General features: G+C 40.2%; 1 protein-coding gene across 1 annotated transcript in view; it reads left to right on the top strand.

The window, feature by feature from the left end:
* Positions 1–26,641, top strand: part of PAK3 (p21 (RAC1) activated kinase 3) — a 43,696-nt gene that overhangs the window by 9,392 nt on the left and 7,663 nt on the right. The window contains exons 3-10 of the mRNA XM_032227403.1: positions 7,194–7,347; positions 10,505–10,542; positions 12,394–12,525; positions 13,858–14,020; positions 18,715–18,778; positions 23,048–23,096; positions 25,504–25,616; positions 26,040–26,157. Coding sequence (XP_032083294.1) covers positions 7,194–7,347; positions 10,505–10,542; positions 12,394–12,525; positions 13,858–14,020; positions 18,715–18,778; positions 23,048–23,096; positions 25,504–25,616; positions 26,040–26,157 — 831 coding nt within the window. The remainder of the gene's footprint in view (positions 1–7,193; positions 7,348–10,504; positions 10,543–12,393; positions 12,526–13,857; positions 14,021–18,714; positions 18,779–23,047; positions 23,097–25,503; positions 25,617–26,039; positions 26,158–26,641) is intronic.

The raw sequence follows: 26,641 nt of genomic DNA, 5'->3' as shown, positions 1-26,641 counted from the left end.
TTACACATTACACATATATCTATCTATCTATCTATCTATCTATCTATCTATCTATCTATCTATCTATCTATCTATCTATCTATCTATCTATCTATCTATCTAGTGTGTGTGTGTGTGTAAGTGTTATGTCAAAACACCTGGTATATTCAAATATGGGAGGGAGCATACTGCTTCCCTTTTCCCTTTCTTTCTCCCTTATTTCCTTGGCTCAGCTAATAAGGGAGGAGAGTTTGTGGGTTAATGGCTAATACAACTGCCTAACATATAAAAACAGCCCAGGTTCAAATCCCAGTAAGGGTATGGCTAGCTGATGAGAGCTAAATAGCTTGAAATAGATCTATTCTAGTCTCCCTTTATTTATTTATCAGCACAAAATGCAACACTATATATATATAGCTCCTGGAAGCACCGAGCCTGAAGATGACGAATGAGACTTCGTCGAAACGTCGCCAAGACATCTCCAATTTTACGCGGGAGAAAACTCGAATAACTAGAGACCTACATATATATATATATTCTATATATATATTCTATATATATATGTATATGTATATGTATATGTATATGATGTATGTCTGTGTGTATAAGTTTACATATTATATATTTATAACTAGCCTTTTCAATAAAGGCTAGCTGATCAACAAAACCAAAATCAAAGTTACAATTTTTTCATCACAAGCAGAAAATCCAGAAGTTGTATCCAAATGATAACTATATTTTCCCCTTTAAATAAAATAAACAATTTAACCATTCCTGTTTTATCTTCCTTTGTATGGAAATAATGTGTATTTGTACCTAATAATCTTTGTGAATTGTCAGCATTTTTGTTAACAAAATTCATTGTATTCTTTCAAATTCTTTGACCTTACTGAAGAAAAAACCTCTCTTTTTTTCACCCTTTTTTAAAGTACTAAACTTTTGTCAAAACTTTCCAATGGATCTTTTTCTTTGACTTCTTACCATACAAGCTTTAAACTTCGGTAGTACATTTAGATCCCTCCCGCCAAACTACCCTTATAGAATTATATTTTTTTCTTTTATAAACAACCTTTTTAACACATCATTTTCTTTTACTTTGTCTTAGTACAGGTATTCTCAAATACATTTTCAATAACATAATATATAAATATTACATTTTCAAATTTTGGATTAAACCTTCCTTTCCGTTGCACATATCCAACAGAGAAAAATCTGTCTTAATTCCAGTTAACTCATTAAGTTTAAGTCACTTCTTTCAGCTTATCTTCATGGCGTAATTTTTTTTCTCCTCTGGAAATTTTATCAAGGGATTGGAGACCTTTCTTTTTATCACAAAATCCTCAACCTTGTTAATGTTCTTAAAGAAAAAGTCCCAAATTTGTCTTTTTTCCAGGCTCTTCTTTCAGTTGTGTTGAGAGGTATATATTTAAACCATATTAGCAAAAGTTAATATCCAGTTCTTCCAAAACTGCAATGAACTCGTCTGCATTTTCAGCTACCGTATTTTTTGGAGTATAAGATACACCAAGGTTTTGAAGAGGCAAATTTTAAAAAAGTAAGTAGGTAGATAGAGGGATAGAAAGGGAGAGAAAGAGAGAGAAATACAGTAAGTAGGTAGGGAGAGAGAGAGAGTAGGTAGTTGGGTAGATAGAGGAAGGGAGAGAGGGAGAAATACAGTAGGTAGATAGGTACTTGTGAAGTTGCCTTGGTAGTTTGGTAACATTCTCCACATGTTTGCATCTCAAAAATAATTTGAGAGGATTTTTAAATTATCCTTGGAGCACAGCTGGTCAACAAATTGGCAGATTTTATTTAGAGCCCTTTCAAACATATCTCTAATACTTTGGGGGGGGAGGATAATCTAGAAGACTGGCATCCAGGGGTGAAATCCAGCAGGTTCTGACAGGTTCTGGAGAACTGGTAGTGGAAATTTTGAGTAGTTCGGAGAACCAGCAAATGCCATCTCTGGCTGGCCCCAGAGTGGGGTGGGAATGGAGATTTTGTCGTATCCTTCCCTTGCCATGCCCACCAAGCCACACCATGCCCACCAAACCATGCCCACAGAACCAGTAGTAAAAAGAAAATTGAATTTCACCACTGCTGACATCATAGCAGAGAAAGCACATCTTCTCCGACCCACCAAGGTAGTTCATAGCCCAGCAGACCCCCCTTGCAAGATCTGATGGAGCAGGCTGATATAATATTAAAAGAGATTAACTCTACTGTTAAAAATAGTAATATTAAAAGTTATCTTTCCTATGCTGTTCAATATTTTCATTGAAGATTATATATATATATATATATATATATATATATATATATATATATATATATATATATATATATATATATATATATATATATATAATTTTGTAATAATAATTAGTTCCTACCAACTGGCTAGGATGCCTGTTGCATATCACCAAGGTTTCTAAATGTTAACATTCACAGTAGATGATACATTACAAATATTTGATGATGTTTCCATATTGTATGTGTCTTGTCTGTTTTTATTAAAAGGCATGAAAATAAATAACCTTCTTTTTATTCCTTCTGATTTTTTAAAAAAAAATTAAAGCATTTTTGTGGGCCTGATCAAGGCACTGTGATCATTGCGCTAAATGAGTTTTTCTGTAGGACTGTTTCTGATTTTTAAAAAAAACTAATGATAAGTTTATTGCAGCAAGGATTCTTCTGCTAAGGACTTTTGGCAAAAAAATTTTTTTTCCTGTGTTTCATATTCTTTCTCTTAAGTGTGTATATTGGGGGGGGGTATTCTAAATCTGTGCAAATGTTCCTCCTTCATTTCAGAGGATAGCCATCATTCTGTCTGTGTTAAGCTTCATGAGTTGTGTCCAATGTGTTCAGGGATTTTTTTGTCTGTTTCTTTCTTTTTTTGACATTCAGGCCCAATCACTGTCCTGGCTGAATTGCTTGCATTGCTCATAGCTACATCCAAAAATCATAACTGGGGACACTTGCTCTGAAGTTTGGCTTTCAATCATGAACATCAGATGGCATGAGGTTGCTTGTGATTATGGTGCATGTCCCATTGCCATTTCATTGTTGCTTGGCGCCACAGTGAACAACAAAAATCAGGACACAAAACACTAAACCAATTGATGAAAGGTGAATAGGGGAAACAGCTTTCTCCAGCCTTGAGCTCTGTTGCCATAATATTGCTGCCTTGACATAAAAGAGAGAACCTGGATTTTAAAAAGATGCACTCTTAAGTTCTGTCTAGAATAGAAGATCAGAGAATGAAAGAGTATAATTTGGTGTTAATATGGGCAAGCATTGTAAGAGAAGAGGCATATCCTGGGGACAGAGTCAAGAGAGAACTAAGCCTAGAATCGTTACATGTCCACAAAGGCTCTAAATCCAACCCCTCCTGAATTTCATTTACGCTTGCCTATCATATCTAACTCTTATTTAACTCAATGCTGTCAGTTGACTAGATTCTTGAGTATAGGGGTGAGCAATAAATCAGCTTAATTGGAATTTAATGTGTAGTCCTGATTCTTTGTGACTGACCAACATAATGGTTTTGGTAATCAGGATGACCACAAGATGCCAGTGAACAGATAAGAGTTTTCTGTATTTGTAGTGATGGTCTAACTTTGGTAGCCTTGAAGTATTCAAACATCTGTCTTATATGCAGAAGGACCCAGATTCAGTACTGGAGTGGAAAACAGCAATCTGGAACTAAAGCAATGATGTCATAGATTTTTGGACAAGGCAAGATTTTAAGTGCTGTGGGCACCTTCTGAAAGTTTAGAACACATGGGGCTGTTGCTAAATAGTCTTCATGGGCACCATGAGAAGACACTTGCATGGCTTAATATCTGTGGAAATTTTCCATCACCCAGGTCATGGTTGTCCCAAAAGTGCTTTTCAAAAGGTAACTGGACTTTCTTGTTTTTTTTCCCCTTGAAGAACTGAAGTTTGGAACAGAACTGAACTGAAATTTGCTTGCAGAAGTGAAGAAGCTTCTTGGATGAGACGTGAGACCTTTTAAGGAAAAAAAAACCAAGAAAGCCCACTTGTCTTTTGGAAACGCACCTTTGGGATTTGCATGGCTTATTCTTTCCCCAATTTCTCCTGCTGCTGCCTATTTTTTATTTACTAAGAATGCCCAAATAAGGTCCATAAGCATTCTTAATGAAGATGCTTCCACAGCAGGGGTCCCCAAACTTGGCAACTTTAAGACTTGTGGACTTCAACTCCCAGAATTCTCCAGCCAGCAGAATTCTCGGGGAGTTGAAGTCCACAAGTCTTAAAGTTGCCAAGTTTGAAGACCTTTATTCTACAGGCTAGTTCCTTTCCTTTCAGAATTAATTAATACTTCATATTTCTAAACTGCCCATCTCCCTCAGAGAGAGGCTACATGTCGGCATCAAGTTATGCTCCCCTGTACTTTAAATTAATTCTGATTGAAGGAGTTAAAAAGAAAGTGCAACTTTAGATTATAGAAATAACACTTCCATTTCAGGCCAATAATTTCTTTTTGAGCTATACTTCTGACAAAGATTTTGTGCAATGGGGACCCATTTTAGTTATGCTACCCTTTCCCCCTGAAAACAAGACCTCCCCAGATAATAAGCCCAGTTTGGCTTTTGAGTGCATGCACTAAAATAAGCCCTCCCTGAAAATATTGCAACACAGCAGCAGCCCTGAGGTAACCACGCTCACCGCCTCCTGCACATCAAAAATAATAAGATCTTCCTGAAAATAAGGCCAAGTGCTTATTTGGGGGGTCCAAAGAAAACCAACATGTTGCAATCCATAGTTTTTCAGGAGGTGTCCAGGAAAGACATGAGGGGTCCTATCCAGAAGCCACATCATCTGAGGCTTTGTTAGAAACCATTGACTTTCCTTTGCAAAGAAGCCTCTTTATAACTGTACTATAAAATGTTTGCAATGCGCCCTTTCAGAATTGTCCAGAGAAAAAGAAAATCTCATCTGTTCAACCCAATCCCTCCCCTCCTGTTTTTGAAAATCAAGCAGTCCATCCAATTCAGGGGTGGGTTGCTGCCAGCATTTCTGCTGGTTCGTCACTCACACACGGGCGCATTGGCACCTAAAAAGGTTTGCGCATGCACACAACATTTTAAAAAGGGGGGGATTACATTTTTACAATGCAGATTGTTCTGCGCATGTGCAGAGCCGAAAATAAAGATGGTGCTACCGTCGATAGAACCGGTTCAGGGGTGTGGCAGGCCGAGTTGCTACCTACTCGGCCGAACTGGTCCAAACTGGTAGGAACTCACCTCTGATCCAATTATAGGGCTACTTAAATGACTCTTTAGCCAGCCTCAAACCAGAAATGAAGTTAGCTAGAGCCCCACAGTTCTTTCCAAGCGAGAAAACGATGCTTCCAACTTCGGGCTGTGAGATTTTTCTCTGGTTTTTTTTTTCAAAATCTTCACCCATCCCCAGTAACTTGTGAATGACCCCTTGTGTTTGCTACTTCCCTCAATTAGATAGGAAACCTATTACTTCACTGGATTCCATCTCTTTCCCGCCTTCCGATTCCCCCCACCTTCTGTTTTAACTTTTCTTTTCTTTCTTTATTTACATCCATTGCAGCCAGCTCTCTGTGGCTCACAGATGTATACAGGGAAACTCTCTGAGGTGCGTCACAGGCCCAAAATAAGTGGCTTCTTTGAGATGTTTTAGTGCTGCGATCGCAGGCTTCATGTGTGTGCAGTAGAGTTTGTTGTTTGCTTTCCTCCTCACTTTCCCATCACGGACCACCCTTCCCACCAAGCACCATCTCATCTCTCATTTTTTGAAGACAATCTCTTAGAACAGAAACAATAGGATCCTAAGCTGAATCCGGCAATTAAGAAAATGGGGCAGTGGGTTGCAAAATGTCACTGAGTGCCACTGAGACAAGCCAAGGGGGTGGCAGTAGCATAAAGAAGAGGATGGCACTAAACAACAACCTGCTGCTGGTGTCTTCATCACTGCCATAGGAAGCAGAAAGAAAGGGTTGTTACCAGAGGGCAGGAAATTATACTGGATGTTTTGAAACATTTCTTAAACCCTCTGCAAGAAGATGGTGAAAGACAGATCCAACCTAGAAGTAAGGAGAAATTTCCAGACAATGAGAAGGATGAATCGGTGGAATAGCATGCCTCCTGGGGATGTGGATGCTCCATCACTGAAGGGTTTCAAAAATAGATGGAACAGTCATTTGCCCAGGATGGTATAAGGTCTCCTACTTGGAGCAGGAGGTTGGACTAGAAGACCTCCGAGGTCCCTTCCAGCCCAATTTTTCTATGATAGCCCTTTTTGGTGGGGGAAAGGAGCCTCTAATGTTGGTGTGCACAGCATGAGCTGCAGTGTGCAATTAACAAGTAAGATGTGATATGTCCAGAGGCGGTATTCAGCAGGCTCTGACCAGTTCTGGAGAACCGGTAGTGGAAATTTTGAGTAATTCGAAGAAACGGTAAATACCTCCTCTGACTGGCCCCGCCCCCATCTATTCTCTGCCTCTCGAGTCCCAGCTTATTGGGAGGGAATGGGGATTTTGCAGTATCCTTCCCCTGGAGTGGGTGGGAATGGAGATCTTACAGTATCCTTCCTCTGCCACGCCCACCAAGCCATGCCACGCCCACAGAACTGATAGTAAAAAAAATTGAATCCCACCAGTGGATGTGTCTCCTTTCACATCTATGATATGGTCCCTGAAGTCCAAGCCAGGAGGTGCTTCCTACCCCAGCAGGTATTTGTTATGCTTCCAGCCAGGAGGCATTTCCTACACCGATTGGATCTGCTCTTACTGTTTGAGGAAAGCATCTTTTTAAAGCTCTGCATCAAATATCCAGTGTAAGGTTCCTAAAGCCCGCTGTGTTTACCTCTAAATTAGTCAAGAGGGGGCGTACGTCAACCCTGAATCACAGGGAGTTAGTTCCATTTTCCTGCCATAATTGATTTCAGGATGAATTTCATGCACTTTTCTTTTCTTGCCACAATCATAAATTTCTTTGTTTTTTGTTTTTTTTTAAATTGGATCCAGGTATTAGCTCTTTGTTTTAAGAGAGGATGAGAGAATGATTGCAGCTGCTGTAAACTGTCTAGCTTTAACGGCTTACAGGCTTACAGGTAACCTGGGCTTCTTGTTTAAGGAACTGTTTTTAGCAGAACATCTGCCTGAGCTTGGGCAGAATCCTCTTTGAGGCCTCATCTGTCTTGTTGGGCTTTTGCAGGGCATTCCTGAGCAGTGGGCCAGGCTATTACAGACTTCCAACATTACCAAACTGGAGCAGAAGAAAAACCCACAAGCTGTTCTGGATGTTCTCAAATTCTACGATTCCAAAGAGACGGTCAACAATCAGAAATATATGAGTTTTACATCAGGAGGTAAGCAAAGGTCATGTGCCATCATGAGCAGGGGTAAAATGCTACCGCTTCTCTAGAACCAGTAGCAAAAAATGGTAAGGTTCACCCGAAGCAGTAGTTAAAAACAAGCTTTAAAAAGTGAAAAAAAGAGATTCTGTGACATTCAGCTGTGCTACGTGATCGTCTGAACCCTTTTTTAAAAAACTTTTTAAAGCATTTTTTCCCCTACCTATTCACCCGAACTGGCAGGAAAACAATGCTTTAAAAAGTGAAAAAAGTTGGCCATGCCCACCCAGTCACATGACCCACTATCACCAAGCCACGCCCACAGAACCTGTGGCAAAAAATGCTAAAGTTTGCCCAAAGTTTGTTTTTAAAAAAAAGCTTTAAAGGGCGGGGGGGAGGTTCTGTGACACTCAGCTGTGGCGCGCAATCATCTGAACTTTTTAAAAAAAAATTTAAAGCATTTTTTTACTACTGGTTCTGGAGATTAGTTAGTAAAAATGTTTTAAAAAGTGAAATAAGGAGGGTCTGATGATCGCGCGGCTCAAAACTGTTCCGCACAATCATTGGAACCATTTTTTGTCACTTTTTAAAATATTTTTTTCCTACCTGTTCGCCCGAACTGGCAGGAAAACAATGCTTTAAAAAGTGAAAAAAAGTTGGCCACGCCCATCCAGTCACATGACCACCACCACCACCAAGCCATGCCCACAGAACCAGTAGCAAACAAAATCCATTTCACCACTGATCACGAGTCAGAAGAAAAGTTTCCACTTGGATGTCCATATTGGTACAAAAACTTTGACCATTGAAGAGAGGCTATCATGAGGAATATCTATTTATCTAGTCACTAGGAGTCAACACTGACTTGAGGACAGATAGCTATAGTTTAGAGATGGGCTAGCTGCATTCACATATTATGCTAGGAAACCCAAACAATTATGAACATAATTGGAGTCAGAATTTCCATTGCTAAGCAGGGCGCTTGTTAAGTGAGTCACTTTTATGACCTTTTCTGCCAAGGTTGTTAAGAGAATCCAGGTAGATGTTAAGTCAATACACTGTGGTTAAGCAAATCTGGCTTCCCTGATTGACTTTGCTTGTTGGAAGCCAGCTGAGAAGATCAAAAATGGGGATCAATCAATGAGAATAGAGCTGGAAGGGACCTTGGAGGTCTTCTAGTCCAGTTCCTGCTCAAGCAGGAGACCCTATACCATTTCAGACAAGTGAGTGTCAGTCACTTCTTAAAAACCTCCAGTGATGGAGCATCCACAACTTCTGAAGGCAAGTTGTTCCACTGGTTACTTGTCCTCACTGTTAGGAGAAACGAAACTGAAGCAGTCTACTGCTCTGAGAAGTAAACTAGCAGTCTGTCTGAGCTTGTCTGCTGAAATGAAACTAACTGCTTGTGTTTGCCTGTAACTCTCCTGCCTTGTTTACTTGGAAGAACCACCTGTTGGTATTGTACATTTATTCATCTATTCTTATGTACATAAAGAAGTTAATGAATCCAGCTGCATCAGTTAACTGTGTATGCTTCTGCATTTGAATTTATGCAACAAATTTTGACAGTATGGAAAGCAGAGGTGGACCAGTTTGGCCGAACCGGTAGTGGTTTGGCAGCCTGAGTTGCTGGAATCGGCAGCAAAGCAGGCCTGCCATGGCCCCGAACTGGTTCTTCTACAGGGCCGCCTTCTTGATTTTCGATGGTGCGTGTGCGCAGAATAATTGTAATTGCACAATTTTTTTCTTTTAAAAAAAAGTTTTGCGCATGTGCAGAACTATTTTTATGCAAACGCGCACCCGCACGGGGCAAATTTTTTGTGCGCACTGAAATGGCAGTAATGCCAGGAGCAAACCACCTCTGATGGACAGGGCTGCAGAGGAAACAGTTAAAGAAAAGATGACAGACAAGAATTTCTGCACAATCAAATAAAAAGAAGGGAAGTGGGGAGAGTAGACATCAGGCCAACCTCAAGAAGATGGGTTGGTGATGGGAAGCTCTGGAATGTGGGGATGAAGATGCCATATGGTTGGGAACTATAGACTGCACAATCTTGTCCCTAGCAATGTCTTTGGGAGAAGTTCAAATTGTTGATGACAAGTGGGATAGAAAAATATAATCTGGGGGAAGGGAGATAAAAATAGATATATCTCCCGCACCCACTTATGATTCTCCATATTTGCTATTTATATCTGGGAGGAGGAAATAAAAATAGCAAATATGGAGAATAAGGAAGATTGGAGAAGCTCAGAGGATAAACCAGGAATGTCCAACTTAGGCAACTTTAAGACCTGGCTGAGGAATCTGGGAGTTGAAGTCCACAAGACTTAAAGTTGCCAAGGTTGGACACCCTTTGGGATAGATAGTACTATCTTGATGGAAACAAGGAAGATTATAAGTGGGATAGCCAATGAAATAAAATATGGTGAAAGAAGATTTAATTGATAAGCTGGTCTACTGAACAAAAAGCTTTCCATGCTACATCATTTTGTGGCAGAATCAACCTTCACCATCTAGGCCCATGATGGCGAACCTAAGGCATGTGTGCCACAAGTGGCAAGTGGATCCATATTTGCTGGCGCACCAGCCATCAGCTGCAGCACGCATGCAGGCATTTGTTAGCTGATTTTTGGCCTTCTGGAGGACAGTGGGAGGCTGTTTTCACCTCCTGAGGCTGTGAAGGGTGAAAAACAGGCCCAACAGGCCAACCAGACATTTGTTCCTGAACTTCTGGTTGGCCCATTGGACCTGTTTTTCACCCTCTTCAGCCTCCGGAGGTTTTCCTGAAGCCTCGGGAGAATGAAAAATGGCTCCAACAGGCCAACCGGAAGTTGGGAAATGATCAGTTTCTGGCTTCCGGAGGGCCTCCGGGGGGACTGCGGGAGGCCATTTTCGCCCTCCCCAGGCTTCAGGAAAGCCTCCGTGGCTTGGGGAGCCATTGTGCACACATGCACGGGGAGGGGGGGGTCACGTGCACATGCGGAGGTGGGCGGGAAGGATTGAATTGGTGTGGACACTTGTACGCAATAAAGTGACAATTTTGGCATAAGAAAAAGGTTCGCCATCACTGATCCAGGTAGACCCTGAAGCCTGAGATGCTCTTCCCTCTTCTTTTCTAATAACCATTTGTGATCTACCAAACCATCATAGATTTTCTTTTGCCCATTGCAGATAAAAGTGCCCATGGCTATATTGCAGCCCATCCCTCGGTAAGTACCCTTGCTAATGAATTTCTATGTTCTGGAATTTCCTTTGTTTTCTGGCTTAATTTGCTGTATACGGGGGTAAAAACGATCCCTTTCATGAAAACCTTTCTTTAAATGAGTAGAATGCACATTAGCAAGAGAATCTACCAATATATTTAATGCAGTCCACACTAATTTTACATTACATGCAAGTGGTCCTGCTTTTAATGCTAAATGACTGATCAGGGGACATTTTTCATGTTGCGTGACTTAATTTTGCCCTGCCAGCTTGACAACAAAGACTCTACTGTGGCAGCAGATAAGAAAGTCATTTTGCAAAGCTTCTGTGAAATAGACACGTGTACAGAGCACAAATGCTTCTGCAGATGGGAATTTTTTCCAACATGGCTACATTTTAAATATTGATAGGTACAACGAAATGTAGATTTCTCCAAACCAGGTGTGTTCCAGCATGAGAGCGGCTGAGAAAGAAATAAAACTCAAGATATAAAGTCAACAGGTGGGAGATGAATTTGTTAGTGGTAAATGGCATGGGATGAACAAATTCAAAATATTCTAAGAAACTTTCAGCCTTAATGAACTCTCTAATAAATTGGAGCTGAAGGTTCCAATCACAATTTCCAAGATTTGGTAGCTTACTTTAATTCTTGTGTTTAAATTTTGATTAAAATTTACATGATTCTTGCTTCTGTATAAGGGACGTGACCTCTAAAAACCTTTTCCAATCCTGTTATTCTATATTCTATATATGGACTTCAACTCCCAGAATTACCCTGTTCTGATCTAGGTTTCCTGAGGAAGCATAAATCAAAATCTTAGTCCCCCAAACCCTCTTTTATTTATATGGCTGTGAATTATGGTCATTCACAGGCCACAAGGCTTCACAAACAGTCTATGAAGAGTCCGACAGATGTCTAGTCAAGTAGAGTAGACATCTGTCGGACAAGTTGCCACAGTCTTTCAGGGTAATGTTGATAAGTACCCACCTTTATCTCCCTTGAAATGCTGTCAGAGACCTAATTGCCAATTAGTTTTGCAAGGCCAAATGGAGCACAGAGTCAAACAAGACTTCTAAAAGCTTGAACTGACTAGATGAACTAATTGCTTCCTGCAAAGGCTCACATCCATTTGCTCCTCTTTTATGTCTTAGGGGAGGAGCCAATCATTTCCAAGCCTTACTCTTGAGCAGGAGATCTTATACCATTAAGTAATACACATGGTTGTCCAATCTCTTCCTGAACATCTAGAAATTATCAGGTTAGGAAAACTCTGAATAATAACATCATATGGAAAGCTGTACCTCTAAACACCTTTCCCATCCCTGCCAATCTGCACACGTTATCTACTGTCACTTGCAATAATAATCTTATCATTTGGGATTCCCATTTCTCAACATTTCTACAGGCTGTAGTTTTACAGTGTTATAAGCCAGGGTTCAAAAGAATTCCATGTTAAAATAAACCCATCTATACTTTGTCCCACACTGTGTAGATAGCATAATACAAGATGGCATAATACAAATGGCATATAACTATCTAACAATCAATTGGTGCACTATGTTTGTTTTAAAATATATCAGTGTTTCTCAACCATAGCAACTTGAAGATGCTGGAGTTCAACTCCCCATAATTCCCCAGCCAGTATGCTGGCTCTGGAATTCTGGAAGTTGAAGTCCACATATCTTCAAGTTGCCATAATTGAGAATCACTTCCTGTAATCTCAACAGCAGAGACATGGAATTGATGGGTGGTGGAAACATCAAGATAGGAGAAGTTAAAGAGATAGGGTGCTTAGTCTTGTAACTGAACTGAAATGGGATGAAACTTCATCAGTTTCTGCGATTCTTACCTTCAGAGCACGAAAACAGCTTCGGAGCCACCACTGGCTCCCCCAGTTTCAGAAGAAGAGGATGAAGAAGACGAAGAGGAGGAGGATGACAATGAACCACCCCCTGTGATTGCCCCACGCCCAGAACATACTAAATCAGTAAGCTCTTTTGGTTGCCATCACAGCAGGACTGCTGAATGCTGAAGAAGGCCAGGAAGGAAAAAGCAGCAGATGCAGAATTTAGGTTTTTTTTTTAAAAAAAAAAATCATAATCTTTGCTTTCTCCAGGTTTTTCGCTTATATAGCTCGATGGGAAGGGTAGTGTGTTGTTCTCCAGGTTTCTGACTTAGTTGAGTTACCTTTTTTAAAGCACAGATTTCATTTTTAAGAGTGTTTCTGAGAACCAGGATTACTTCATACAAAAAATAGATTTGAAGCAGCTAAATGCAGAAATTCCCTTCCTAGCACAAGGCCCAGTTCAGAGGGAGACAATCCATAATACAGCAAAGAGCCCACACTTATTGATGATGTCAAGATATTTTTTGGGATAAAGAATGGTTTGTATCCATCCCCTGAAATTAATCTGTTGACCCAAGACTTGGCAATCTTTGATTTGACAATGCCTGTTCTGACCTAGGCACCCTGAGACAGTAAAAAAAAACACAGTCCCCAAACCCCTCTTTTTATTTAAAAGGCTGTGAATTATGTTTATTCACAGCCGGTAATGAATCATAAACAGTCTGTGAAGAGTCTGACAGAAGTCTGCCACAGTCTTTCGGGATAGGGCTTTATCTCCCTTGAAACACTACCAAAGACCTAATTAGTTTTGCAAGGCCAAATGGAGCAGAGAGTCAAAACGGAGCTTCAGAGTTTAAACCAACCAGAACGAACAAAGTTGCTTCCTGTAAAGGCTCGTGTCTGTTTGCTCCTCTTTTATGTCTTATGGGAGGGGCCAATCATCTCCAAGCCTTACTCCCAAGTCACCCCTTTTGTTTTAACTGTGCTTGCCTTCTGGCAGCTCTGCGCATGTGTGCACTGGGAATGGGCTCCTCCTGTTCCTCTGCCTCACTATTGTCCGACTCTAGAGGCTCCGGAAGCAGCACATAACTGCCAGATGGCCCTCGCCCCCTCTCTGCCTCCAACGCAGAGCCCTCGTCCGAGCCTTCCCCAGACTCACCCATGTTCCTCCCCAACCTCCTCACTGTCCGACTCTGCTGTCAGCTCCATAGGCCGCCGGTGGACCACAACAGTGCCAACATTTTGTAAGTGCATGAAAAGATGGAGAGGACCTCTTGCTCCGGCCTTTGGTCACAAATGGAAAAGCATCTTAGAAGTCTTGAAATCCATTCCATGCTCGCCCAAATTAAATCTTTGGAAAGGAATGGAGTATTTGTGGAAGGGCAGAAGACAACTGGTTCTCATCTGCAAGACAATTCACTAAGGATTTGTTTGGGGGTCCACCAATCTCAGCTCTTTGTTTCTTTGTTTCAGATTTACACACGTTCAGTGATAGAGCCTGTTGCTTCACCAGCCTCAGTGAAAGAGTCAACAGTCCCCCAGCCTGAAAATTCAAACACAAGCACTTTGTATAGAAACACAGATCGGCAACGGAAGAAATCCAAGATGACCGACGAAGAGATTCTAGAGAAATTAAGTGAGCATTTATTTTTCTTTAGTAGTCATTTGCTGACAAAATCACATAACGGAGTTAGGAAAATGACAGAAATGAGAACAACCATGAGTATTTTAAGATCTTCTAATTACAGTGAGAAGTTACATTGTCATGACATGGTACACAGCATCAGGCTAGGGTCAACCAGCTGCATTTCTCACATAATATAATAAGGATCAGGCACAGTAGCTCAACGGTTAAGACACTGCAGGTTTGAGACCCGAGCACCACACAATGGGTGAGCTCCTGTCCTTGCCTTAGTTGTTGCTAACCTAAGAGTTTGAAAGCATACAAATGCAAGTAGATAAATAGGTACCACTTTGGTGGGAAGGTAGCACTGCTCCCTGATATCATACTGGCCCCAGGACTATGAAAATGTCTATGGACAATACTGGCTCAATGACGTTGAAACAGAGACGAGCACCACCCTCTAATGCCAGTAACAACTAGCGGAGTAAAATCTGGAGGGACTCTTTTTTACTTTTGGTTAAGCAATTTATAATTTTGCAAATGCATGCTCTTCAGGGAGTTTGTGGCTCAAACCATTGCATGAATTCAGGAAATGATTTAATTTATTAGCCAGGTGAAGAATGCTGTATGCAATGCAACCATTCACTTGCAACTTAAAACCTCAGTTTGACTGGCCAAAATTAACTAACTAACTTCCATTCTAATTCAATTCCAGCCAACTCTGTGTGGTGTATAATATAAATAGAAAATTAAAGCCATATGCCAGACAATAGAAAAATAAGAAATCTAGAAAATAAGAACAACTCATATGCTAGTTAGTAAAAAGGCCATTTTGCTGCAATATTGTGAAGCAAAACATTTATGGCTCAGCAGCGTTATTAATAAAGCCCAGTTTGATCTGATTCGCTGTCCTGAATCTCTAAAGTCATTTTGCTTCCTTGATTATTGCCGACTTTCATTTCTCTTCCTTTAATAATGTAATAGGCACTTGATTACCATGCTCAAAGGTTTTCCTTTGAGCCAACTTTGAATTGGAGATGGAAAACTTGCTTGAAATTTCTGTCACGCTTCTGAAGCCTGGATAACTACACGTCTCTGGCTAATTATGAAAAGAATTAAGAATGAATTAAGATTAAAAACAAAAATCTAGGCTACACCTCCTTCCTTTGTTAGCGACATTTTCTGGTATCTCCATGGTTTTCTTCTACCCGTCTTTATAAAGGTGTCACGAGAGTCTATTTCTCCTCAAATTCATTGTTAATTCTTTTCTGCAATCATGTCAGATAATGACTCACAAATGATCATTGCTGGTAATAACCCATAAAAGAAAAGGGACCCATCATGCACCCCCTGCCCTTTTTATTGTGTTAATATAAATCTTGATACATTGTGTTATTTCAATAGACTGATGTTTATCTAATTTAAGATAATTGGATTGTTATTTAATACCTTAGAGTACTGGATATAAAAAGGAGGAGGATATTCTATCATTATTAGTTACTGGAAGGGATGAAGGAAAATGATACACCAAGGTATACAGTATATAATAAACATTTTGGTCTTGAATTAAATTACTTGCTATTGAAATTTTGATTCTGAAATTTTGATATATTCTTACTAGGCTCTCTCCTTTCTTTCTTTCTTTCTTTCTTTCTTTCTTTCTTTCTTTCTTTCTTTCTTTCTCTCTCTTTCTCTCTCTCTGTCTCTCTTTGTCTCTCTCTGTGTGTCTCTCTGTCTATCTCTCTGTCTCTCTGTGTGTGTATATCTGTCTCTTTCTCTCTCTGTGTGTATATCTGTCTCTCTCTGTCTCTCTCTCCATCTGTATGTGTGTGCATATCTGTGTGCTTATAGAAGGAAAAAATAGATGAACAAAACAAGTTTGAACGAACCTTACCTGATTGAATTGCATTGTCTACCCAAAGCCCTGCTGCACATGGTGTATGCACTGGATATGCAATTAACTAGATGGCAAAAGGATGAGAAGCTGACCCTTCTAACTTCCCTAAAAAAAGATGGTTCAGTATTTCAGCTGCTGTAGGGAAGACAGAAAATACTTTTTGGAAGATCTGGTGGGTTGGAACATTGGATGTGATGCCAAGCTTCTAAATTCGCACTTGCTGATTTGTCTGGAATCAATTCTCAGTTTCTTTTGTTGTATCCTGGCACCTAAACTGATTTGGGTTGATGCCTAAGAGCCGATGTAGCACAGTGGTTAGAGTGCAGTACTGCAGGCTACTTCAGCTGACTGCTACTTGCAGTTTGGCAGTTCAAATCTCACCGACTCAAGGTTGACTCAGCCTTCCGTCCTTCCGAGGTGGGTAAAATAAGGACCCAGATTGTTGGGGGCAAGAGGCTAACTCTGTAAACTGCTTAGAGAGGGCTGTAAAGTACCGTGAAGGGGTATTTAAGACTAAGTGCTTAGTCTTCTTATGTCTGAATTATGTTGGATGTCCTTGGATAGAAAGACAATCATAATGGAATTATTGATGATTCTAGTAGTTGTAGTAGTAGTAGTAGTAGTAGTAGTAATAATAGCAATGATTATTTTTAGATATCTCTTTTTCCTGAAGGAGCCCTGTTTTGCAGAAGGACAATTAAGGTTTTAAACCATTAATAATCCTTAAAGAAAAAATAAATACAGAAATCAAAAAAAGGTTCATTTAGGTCAGGGGTCCCCAGGCCATTACTGGGCTGTGAGCCGTTTGGAATCTGCTGTGGAAACGATGGGTGAGCTCATGCACGTGCGCACTTCTCCAATTGCATGAGGGGCATGCAAGCATGTGCATGCACATTCCATTTGTGTGAGTGCCGAGCATGTGTGCCCACCACTCATGCAAATGGAACTGCCGGCCACTCATGCAGAATTGTCTCCTCCCCCCCTTTGCCAGGCCGGTAGGTAGGTAGGTAGGTAGGTAGATGGGTGATAAGACAGACAGATAGATAGATGATTGCTAGATAGATAGATGGATAGATGGATAGATGGATAGATGGATGGATAGATAGATAGATAGATAGATAGATAGATAGATAGATAGATAGATAGATGATGGAGGGAGGGATGGATGGAGGGATGATAGACAGACAGATGATGGATGGATGATCGATAGATAATAGATGATGATTGCTAGATGAATGGATGGATGGATGGATGGATGGATGGATGGATGGATGATAGATTGAGACAGATAGACAGATGATGGATGGATGATAGACAGACAGACAGACATGCAATACAAGACATGATGGCCATTATCCTTTAAATAAATCATTGAAAGATTGTGTCAAACATCAGTTTTTTTAAAGTCCTTTTTGAAATAGACCCCAATCCATTACACAATCTTCCTTTATTTCAGTCTTTCGTATAACCAGGAAGTAGATTTTTCCAATTCTCAACTGAATTTATTATAGGACTAATAATGTGTTGATGCTTATCATAATGCCATCATAATTACTGTTGCTTCTCAATTAATTTTAAGTATTTTAGTTTTTTCTAAGTCTTCAACTTTCTGCCAAGAATGTTCTTCTCAATCCCAAAATGTTCCTAAACACCTATAAAGGTAAAGGTTCCCCTCACACATATGTGCTAGTCGTTCTCGACTTTAGGGGGTGGTGTTCATCTCCGTTTCAAAACCGGAGTGCTGTCTGAAGATGTCTCTGTGTTCATGTGGCTGGCATGATTAAACACCGAAGGCTCACGGAATGCTGTTACCTTCCCACCAAAGTGGTCCCTATTTTTCTACTTGCATTTTTACATGCTTTCGAACTGTTAGGTTGACAAAAGCTGGGACAAGTAATGGGAGCTCACTCCATTACGCAACACTAGGGATTCAAACTGCCGAACTGCTCACCTTTCTGATTAGCAAGCTCAGCATCTTAGTCACTGAGCCACCACGTCCCTTCAAACACCTATATATAACACTTATTCTTCAATATTTCACAAGCTGTTCTATGAAAATACTGGAATTGTTCACATTGCCAAAATCACATAAGCTCTTAAGCAAAAATGTAAAATGTAATGATAGGTTCAACTTGCCAGATCTTGTAGGAGTGCACAAATGTCAAGAGATTTTGTGAATTCATTAGATTTTATAGGCTTTTTTTATTTGAAGGAGAAGCAGTGGTTCTTTGGAAATTTAGGGAGAAGCACATTATGCATCACATCTGAAACTATTTATATACCAGGTTGATAGGGAAAATACCCAGCATAGAAAGAATTTGGAATAGCAAGTTTGATTTGCACTTTGTGTAAAATGTTTTTGTTATATTAACCCATCAGCCAGAGAAGAAAGAACAATCTATATAAATTACATAATTCAGGTTTTTTTTAACAAAGGGTATAGAAAGTGTTATTTATCTAAGACTGTACTGGTTTTCTAATTTTGATTCCAAAGGTATAGTTTTTGAAACTGAAGCATTGTGTGGTTTTAATTTTTTTCCCCAAAATTTGAATGGTGGCACTTAAATAAACATTTTGCCATTTTAAACTATTGGGTGACATTGCCACCTTTTTTAGTTTTCTTTTTACAACTGATCTGTTTTCTTTTGCTTCCTGAATTTCATCTGAATATTTAATTCTTACTGTTCTCCAGACTAAGAATTTCTGACAATATCTTTTTTCCAAAATTATTTGGGAATTGTATACTATCTTTTGTCTTGGCCTTTTAATGTATGTTTTAACCAAGGTCTATTTTTCTTGTTTATTTTAGGAAGTATTGTGAGTGTTGGAGACCCGAAGAAGAAATATACACGGTTTGAAAAAATTGGCCAAGGGTTAGTACGCCTCTTTTCTGGTTTCCTTTTTATCACCAGGTTTTCTTCAACATGGACCATCATGTATCACCTGGCATACAGATGTACAATCTGAAGGCTGTGTGTACCACCAAAAAATTAGTTTGGCCCCAGAACCAAATTACTACTAAGTATTTACTTTGACATAGATAGACTTAAACCCTCTTCCAAAAGGGTTTACAAAATCAGGAAATATTTTAAAAGGATATTTCATAATAATATTAATAAGTTCATTATTAAGCGAATATACCTATGGCTATGACGTGCAGTCAGGGGAGGCAGAGCCTCACCACTGCCATCGTGAAAAGAAAAAAAAATGTAAAAGGAAAAAAGCTGAGCTAGTTGCTGCCAGAGTCACCCTGGATGACTCTGCTTAGTGCTTAACTGTTTAAAAAAGCCTCTAAAAAGCACCCTCTACAGGAAGAGGCAGGAGAACAACGGGCCTCATCTAGTCTGACTTTAGGCGTTTTATGATCACTCGAGCAGAGTTAAGCAAGGGTTAAAAGCCGAAAAATTCCTGATGTAGATGAGGCACATCGTTCTCCTGTCTCCTCCTGTAGAGGGCACTTTTTAGAGGCTTTTTTAAGCAGTTAAGCAGAGTGATCCACGGTGACTCTGGCAGCAACTAGTTCAGCCTGACCTCAGCTCTTGCCTTTTTCCTTTTACATTTTTTTTCTTTTCATGATGGCAGGCAAGAGCAGAGTTGAAATCCTCTCTGAAACAGCTGGAAAAGGTATGTGTGGGTCGGAGGGAGGGGGAGGAATTCAAACTTCATCCTCCTGGTGCGGGGCTTTGGGCAAAGGCTGGAGGGAAGTGCTCTCCCTCCCCAAGTGTAGTTTGATTGCAGGCAAAGCCACGTTGTCTTTTCAAACCTGTAATCAGTGAAACTGGGCTGGATCCTTCCGGGGCTGGGGGAAAGTGTGTGTGCTCCAGTATGGCTCTTTGACTGGCTTCCTGCCACCTCTGTGGTCCCCCTGACTCCCTCCAATCCAACTTTGTGTGTGTTTGTGTGTGTGTGTTTGGGAGATGGGGGAGGGAGGGAGGGAGGGAGGAGGGGAAGGGAGAAGAAAAAGGAAAGGAAGAAGGAAACTTATTTCACAAAGGAGAAAAACAAATGCTGTCACTTTAAATCGGAACTGAGCATGCCTGGCTGTGGAATTCTGGGAGTTGAAGTCCACAAGTCTAAAAAAAATTGTGTCATTGCCTCACCAGCCATAAACCTCACTGCACGTCACTGACCTATGGGATGCAGCCAACTCACCGCAGTATAACTCACCTCAGACAATTCCACATGGGATAACGTGACAAATATCTAATAACGTGCCACTATCTAATTGACATTATTTCCATTGACAAAAGGGAAATCACATTGAAGAAGCAGTAGTGGATAACATTTATCCACATGGAATAACTGGGAATTGTAGGTGCAAATCAATCTCGAAAGGCCCTTTCTTTGCCAGTAAATCTCTTTTTTTTCCCAGTCCCCCAAGAGGCTCAGCCTGGATGTAAACAGGCTTTTCTAAATAAAATATACAAATCAGACTCTTCTAAGTTCAGGAGCAGTGGTTCTGCCCTGACAGCATTGAATACACTGAATTAATTTTTTTATGTAAACAAATTGGATTAAACAGTCACCCCAAATCCCATTTCCATTTGCATTTATATTAAAATGAAACATTCCCTGCCGGTGAAAACAGTGTATTCAACTGAAAGACTAAGTTGACTGCAGAATGATTAGAATGCAGTGGAAATGATCCATCTGTATGAACACAGACATGGGTGGGTTGCTATCGGCATTACTGACAGTTTGGCGTGCAAAAATTTTTTTTCCGTGTGTGTGCGCATTTGCACCTAAAAAGGTCTGTGCATGTGCATTACGTTAGAAAAGGAAAAAAGTTACATTTCTGCATGTGAAGATTGTTCTGTGTATGCACAGAACCTAAAATCCAGATGGCGCCGCCGGCAATAGAACTGGTTCGGGGCATGGCAGACCAAATTACTACTTACTCGGCCCACCCAGTAGGAACCCACCTCTGAACATAGAGACTGCTAGATTTAATTGCACTTAATAATTCCAGTTACTCTGGGGTTGTGTTGAGGTTGAGCAAAGCAGATACCTCTTGCAGCCGCTACTATTATTGTATTTTTACGTCTGTGGAATGAGATCAGGCAAAAGAATTGGGGACGAGATCACCCATGGATTGCACAGAATTTCCTTGCAAAACAGCTTTGGGTTTTCTGAAGCAGCATACGGTTCTTTAAATAAATACCGGAGCACAACCCTAATCTGAAATTGTCCCTCAGTGGGATTTGTTAACACATATAATACAAATTAGAAAACTAGAAATATATACATTCACCATCTGTCTTCCTTCTCTCTGTTGTTGGGTGAAATTTGCAATGGGCTCCATCTCAGAGGCTTTATTTCTTTAATTACACAAGGAAAAACAATCAAGGCAATAGCATATATATGCACATACAGGTATTACATTGGGGTCATATTGTATTGATATTGTATTGGTATTGAAAAGTTCTTATATATTTTTTCCTCAGGCTCAGAGTATTTTCCATTTTCTTTCTTTCTGTGTGTGTATTATTTATTTTAATCACCCTATTACTGTTTTGTAATATAACATTATTTACATATAGGAGTTTCACACACCACAGAGAGAGAGAGAGAGAGAGAGAGAGAGAGAAAGAGTGAGGGAGGGAGGGAGAGAGAGAGAAAGAGAGAGAGAGGGAGAGGGAGAGGGAGAGAATAATGCTCAATTGATATAACCATTCATTCGGCAACCATTTCAAGTTACAACAGCACTGAAAAAACTGATGTATTATCAGTTTCACTGCCAGCTGTTTGGCAGTTCGATTCTCACCTTCTCAAGGTTGACTCAGACTTCCATCCTTCCAAGTACGCTAAAATGGGGATTCAGACTTTTTTTGGGGGGGGGGGGGCAATATGCTGATTCTGTAAACCGCTTAGGGCTGTAAAGCACTGTGAAGTGGTATGTAAGTCTAAGTGCTAGTGCTGTTGCTATAATCATCACAGCATTCCCACAATCACATGATCCAAATGCAGGCTCTTGGCAACCAGCATGGTTGCAGCATTCTGGGGCTTGTGATTGCTATTTGCAACCTTCCCAGCTGGCTTCTGGTAGGTGGGTAGTGCCTCCTCCTGATCCTGTAGAAGCTCTTTGACACCATGTTATCTTACTGGATCACCTACAAGGCTTGGGGATTGACGGCATTGTGAGCAATGCCTCCATTCCTTCTTCAATGAATGCTTTGAGTCTGTGGTCGTATAGTGGTGAGAGTTTTTAACATGTGGTATGCCACGGAGGCCATTTCTCTCTCTCCTGTACTTAACAACTCCATGAAATCCCTGGGGAAAGTCATGTGACTGTTTGGGGTGCAGTATGATCAGTCTGCAGATGATTTCCGATTTTAACACAGCCATCCCAGCCTGTAGAGAAGAAGTGGTTGACATTCTATCTCAGTGTTTCTCAACCTTGGCAATTTTTAAGGTGTGGGAACTTCAACTGCCAGAATTCTCTATCCAGCGAAAGCTTGGGAAACAATCTCCTATCTTGATTTCTTGTAGGAGGAAAAAGTGTTAGAATATTCAAGACAGGGAAAGACATGGTAAGAAGGTCAGCCAATGAATAGGCATAGCAACTAAGTCAGCCAATGGGAGCTTAAACAGATCTGAGTCTGTGCTGAGAATCAAAACAGAAACTCCTCTGTCTGCTCTGAACTCTGAAACTAACTGTTCTCTCCTGCTTGTGTTCTTCTTGTAACTTCTGCCACATTGAAAGAATCTACTATTGGTATTGCAGATTTATTCATCTGCTATTATGTATATAAAGAAGTTAATGAATCCAGCTGAATCAGTTATCTGTGTGGGCTTTCTGGGTTTCATTTTTCTGCAACAAACGCTGACAAAAAAATTAACTGGGAGAGAACAGGCTGAAGGGAAGAGAATTCAGAGCTTCTAGCACTGACGACGTTATCTAGTTTGGCAAGGAAATGTCTGCAAGGAAATCACCACACTCGGAGATCACTAAGGACCCTATGGAAGAGGATTCAGATTCTTTAAACATCTCCATTCAATGTAGAGATGCTAGGATAGATGTGACCCTCATAATCACGTTACAATAGGAAGCTTGTTGACCTTTTTCAGGTTATTATTATTAAGTTATTTTTGTTCTCTGGCTGATGCGTCCCATTTTGATTCCTCTTTTCATTTTTCCTCAGGGCTTCAGGTACTGTTTATACAGCAATAGACATTGCTACAGGGCAGGAGGTGAGTGTGATGTCGTTTGTTTCAAGGTTATTTTGCTTTTAAACACGGAGGACTTGTTTCTTTTCTGGGTGGAAATATGATCATCTAAAGATTCTCCCTGTTTAGACCACTAACTTGATGGAGTTCATGATTTGCATATAGATATTCTGCTTATGTCCTAAATGAGATGAAGTCTTATAGTGACAAAGAACAAATTCAGGAAATGATTTAATTCAATAGCCAGGTGAAGAATGTTGTATGCAATGCAACCATTCAGTTGCAACTTATAACTTCAGTTTGACTGGCCAGGACTTCCTTCCTTCCCTCCCTCCCTCCCTCCCTCCCTCCCTCCCTCCCTCCCTCCCTCCTTCCTTCCTTCCTTCCTTCCTTCCTTCCTTCCTTCCTTCCTTTCTTCCTCAGGTGCCATGCCAATATACACAAGTCTATTAACACCTGGTAGATTGTTAAAATCCATTCAAGCAATTCAGGATAGGGATACCTACCGTTCTGACTTGCAACTTCAAGGATGAGAAGGAATATCATACCTTATTTGGTACAAACTTTAAAAAAACAGCATTCTCTTCAATGAAAACAGTATAGCAAGTCATAGGAAAAGAAGATCTGGAAAGGGAAGAGAATAGAATATTATCTGCTACATAATATACTATACATTAGGAGTCAAGTTCCAGCAACTCTCATAGAACTCATTCTGGTAGATTTAAGAAAAAAGTTGAAAAGCCAAAAGAACTACAGGAAGATTTGTTGAATGTTGTGGATTGGTTGTATCAGAAAGCACAGGGCGGGGGGTGGGGAGGCAATTTTGCTGCATTGTATGATTTCTATAGTTTAGTATGTGGTCTCATACTCTCAGTGGGCGATACAGTCCAGCTTCTAAATTAAATGGCTGGAGAAGCAGGTGTTAAAATACAGCTGCTGTGTTAATTAATGCAACACTCACCTTTCTATCCCGGTGTAGGAGTGCCTTGCTGAAACATTTCCTACTTAAGGGTCCCATCATTAATTTTTAACAGTTGGATAAAACCTTTGATTTCCAAAGATGTCTGTAGATATCAATTAAAGAAAGATCTTTGTAAAGACCTGAGATTTTCTATATAAATGTCCATGGAGGTCAGTTGACCCTATTAATTAGAACAAAGAAAAAAAATCAATGGTTCGTCAAAGATTTTTTTTAAAGCTTCTCAATGACATGTAACATCCGTATGTGAGATAATGTGCCATCATTTATATTGACCGAAGGACAATCCACGTGTTGATTGATCAAAGCAGAAAATGACTTTGAACTACCTCTAGCTTGGTTTAGACTGAGTTACCATCTCAATACAGGAAGTCCTTGGCTTACAACCACAATTGAGGCCCAAATTTTTGTTGTTAAATAAGACATTTGTTAAGTGAGTTTTGCCCCATTTTATGACCCTTCTTGCTACAGTTGTTAAGTGAATCACTGCAGTTAATAAGATACTTACCTGGTTATTAAGTAAATCTAGCTACCTCATTGACTTTGCTTGTTAGAAGGTCACAGAAAGTGATCACATGACCCTGGGATACTGCAGTGGTGATCAATATGAACCAGTTGCCAAGCACCTGAATTTTGATCACATGATTACCAAACGAACTGCTGTAAGTCAAGGACTACCTGTATTTATGCTTTTCTCACAATTGGGTCAGAATGATCCAAACTGAAAAGAAAAGGTGTTAGGATACAGTTCATAACGATTAACTTCTGTACCTGTGTTCTGTTTCAAGTGGCACACTGCTTGGCACAGATAGATAAACTCCACGCAAAGGGCATCATGGAGATTACTTTTATTTGTCAGGCATTCTCAAAACAACAACTCACAGTCACTGAAGAAATTCTTCTGAGGTGCACAAAGTCTGTTCACGTAGGTGAAAGGAGGTAGTTTGTCCCCATGTTGAGGGAGTAAGCAGCTCCTGATAGGGCTAGAATTCAAAAAGCCCCACTAGTCTACACATAGCAAGTTTGCCCCAGAACCAATCAGAAGTCTGACACAGCGGCCAATCAGAAACACAGGTGTGACCACATGGCATAAAACTAAATTTCCCAGAAAGCAATCCCTTAAGGGGATGGTTCTTAATTCCTAAACTAACTATTTACTCTAAGCAGCACAACGTGAGAATTATATTCTCATACATTAACTTCAATGTCTGCAATGGATTATGAGAATGACCTTGGGGAAAGGAAGTAAGGGATGCTACTTAGAAAACAATCAGAGAGAGGAGCCCCCAGTTAGTTAACAGATTGATATTGCATGCAAAGTGGCTTAAATACAAATTTTAAATGTTGCCATTGCCTTAATCTCCCAGCCCTTTCCTACGGAGCATTTATTACACAATAATTGTATGTTTTTTCTTGTCCCCTCCCTCTTATTTTGGGATAATATGATTCCAGGTGGCAATAAAGCAGATGAATTTGCAACAACAACCCAAAAAGGAATTAATAATCAATGAAATTCTGGTCATGAGGGAAAATAAGAATTCCAACATTGTGAACTATTTAGATAGGTAAGTAACAGAGGTGGGTTTCACATAATTTCACCACCGGTTCGCCGCACATCAAAACTCTGAGCTTTACACAGAAACTGTGAGCAACTAAGCTTTGCTTGTGCGTGTGGCTTGCACACAGCTTAGAAAATGTAGCTAAATACGACGGCAGAGCTCTGGGGCAGTTGGACATCCCCACTCGCAGGTCGCCACTACCGGTTCGCCTGAACTGGTCCGAACCGGCTGAATACCACCATTGGTAAGAAACCTACTTGTTGATTAGGAAGCACCTTTATTAATATAATAATAGTACAACATTATTGTAAATCTCTTTCAAGAGAATCCTATCCTGAAATTCCTTAAGTTTGGGATGGTTTCCTGCAAAATACTGACCTGTAATTGTGTGAATGCATCCTTTTTTTTTTTTTTTTTTACATTTTTCAGTTACCTTGTTGGAGATGAACTCTGGGTTGTAATGGAGTATTTGGCTGGGGGTTCCTTGACAGATGTAGTTACAGAAACGTGCATGGATGAAGGACAAATTGCTGCTGTCTGCAGGGAGGTAAGCGATACTGTGCTGAAAAAAATATAATAGTGGATATCTTTATGATAAAGTAAGTCTTCCCTTTTTAAACAATAATTCCATGACTTACAAAAGTAGGAAACCATTTCTGTTCTAGTGTGCTACTGTGTTTCCCTGAAAATAAGCCAGGGTCCTATTTTCTTTCGACCCCCGAATAAGCGTTTGGCCTTATTTTCAGGGAGGTCTTATTATTTTGGAGGTTTAGGAGGTGGTGAGTGTGGTCACCTCATGGCTGCTGCTGTGTTGCAGTATTTTCAGGGAGGGCTTATTTTGGGGGGAGGATTTATTTTAGTGCATGCACTCAAAAGTCCAATTGGGCTTATTATTTGGGGAGGTCTTATTTTCAGGGAAACAGGGTATCACTGTCAAGGCAGTGCAATTAATCAGGTCAATATATAATCATAATTTCTCACAGTTGTACTGTCAACTGTCCAGTTGGTGAATCTAGAAAAAGAAACTCCTG

This window comes from Thamnophis elegans, chromosome 12 (assembly GCF_009769535.1).
Source record: "Thamnophis elegans isolate rThaEle1 chromosome 12, rThaEle1.pri, whole genome shotgun sequence".
In the NCBI taxonomy this organism is placed as follows: Eukaryota; Metazoa; Chordata; class Lepidosauria; order Squamata; family Colubridae; genus Thamnophis; species Thamnophis elegans.
This window is presented reverse-complemented; position numbering and strand designations above follow the sequence as displayed.